Genomic DNA, 1,725 nt, shown 5'->3' with positions numbered 1-1,725 from the left:
GCTGGAGACGCAGCCCCGCGGGGAGCCACGACAGCCTGCGTCTGCCCGCAGCCTTCAGCCGTCCCCCGGTGGGTGTCTGTGGGGACAGAAGGGAGCGGTCAGGTCTCAAACGAGCAAATCGAGTGGGTGTGCTTTGTAATCGCTTGTCTGCATGCGTTTCTGAACTCTGGTCTCGATAAAACCACCACCTACCTTTGTCTTACGGCTGTTTCCGCGTAGTAAAAACCATCCAGAGAAACACGGCTGCAATGGAGTGTTTTCCAAGGCGTCATTTCTGTATATACTTTTTGTATTTATCCAGCTGAAGGGTGTAATTATAAACTTGATTTTCAATCCCAGATTGTCAATCTGAGTATTTGCATAAACGGGTCCTCCAAACTGAACGTGTTTTCCCTCCGTTAAAAGCAGATTTCTTGAGGAAACAGCGGTCAGATAGGTCAATGAAAGAAAAACCCCACAATCGCTTCTGGATTTATCCTTTTAATATAGGGAAATAACATTTTATCATTACGAGGCACCATAAAATGTAAACACAATCACTGTCATAAACCTGGATATCCCTGTTCACACTGAGTTACCTTCTCTCCGTCCTGTGCGTTAATCCTGCGCCCGTGCCCCGTGCCCCGAGCAGACACTGCAGCACAGGAACCTCAGGTTGATCAAATGCTCGTGTTTTAAAAGAAGAAACCATTGATTTGTAGGAGCACAGCGACATCCAGGTTTATCTTCCTTTCAAGAACCATATTCCTTGTTATGCACACCAGAATAACATCACAGTGAAATGTAGGATGAAACGAAATCTGTTTGATACGCTAGCAAACATTGCCGAGTGATACATTTACATTCTATTTATATATGATTAAACAGTTGTTCGTACAGTACCTTCTACAGGATTATTGGGTAATTTTGGGGGGGGTCAGGGTTCGTAGTTTTGGATATTACTAACATGATAGCTACATCCCTTATATGCAAACATTTGATCTAGAATTTTGAGGGGAAAAAAAAGAATCGGTATGTGGTTAAGCAGCTTCTTAAATATACGGTCTATGAAATCATACGCATCGTATGGAAATGCTGCCGGTGATGTATCAATGTATTCTTGATCTGCTCTGCACTACACCAAATTGAAATCGAGAGCGACCACACCACGGTCAGTCAGTCCTAGTTGGAACCTGAACAGCTGGGGAAAAGAAAAATGATCTGTACATGGAAGGAGGAGCGAAAGGAGACGCCTCTGAACAAGGAATGGTAACGGCGGCCGATCCGGGGAGACCTCCACGGCAACGTTCATTTCCAGAGCTGCGTGCTGAGAGTCTGGCCCGAGGAGCTCCCCGTCCACCCCGCGGCTGTGCTGGGGGGCTGCCCAAAGCCCATGGCGGGGCTGGGGGTGCTGAGGGCCATTCCTGCCATTTGCTGGTTCATCTGTGGAGCACACACACAGAGGAGTTCGTTAGCACTGGTGCTGAAACACAACACATCACTGGCCACTTACTCATGCTTCCTAAACCACCAACACAGCTGGAGTACGTGTCCCTACAATCAGTATTTCTTATGAAATAAAAACACTGCCTTGATACAAGAATCACAGAATCATTCAGGTTGGAAGAGACCTCCAAGACCATCCAGTCCAACCGTCAGCCCAACCCCACCATGGCCACTAAACCATGTCCTGCAGTGCCAAATCCAGGCACTTCTTGAAAACCTCCAGGGATGGGGACACGACCA

The 1,725-nt window shown here is 47.2% G+C and overlaps 1 protein-coding gene across 1 annotated transcript in view; it reads right to left on the bottom strand.

Annotated features, from left to right (window-relative positions):
* Positions 1-1,287: 1,287 nt before the first annotated feature.
* Positions 1,288-1,725, bottom strand: part of SMAP1 (small ArfGAP 1) — a gene marked incomplete at its 5' end in the record, with an annotated part of 11,859 nt that continues 11,421 nt past the window's right edge. The window contains one exon of the mRNA XM_010191686.1: positions 1,288-1,422. Coding sequence (XP_010189988.1) covers positions 1,288-1,422 — 135 coding nt within the window. The remainder of the gene's footprint in view (positions 1,423-1,725) is intronic.

This window comes from Mesitornis unicolor, unplaced genomic scaffold (genome assembly GCF_000695765.1).
Source record: "Mesitornis unicolor isolate BGI_N332 unplaced genomic scaffold, ASM69576v1 scaffold46719, whole genome shotgun sequence".
NCBI lineage: Eukaryota > Metazoa > Chordata > Aves > Mesitornithiformes > Mesitornithidae > Mesitornis > Mesitornis unicolor.
Note: the sequence above shows the minus strand (reverse complement) of the source record. Positions and strands in the feature narration are given on the sequence as shown.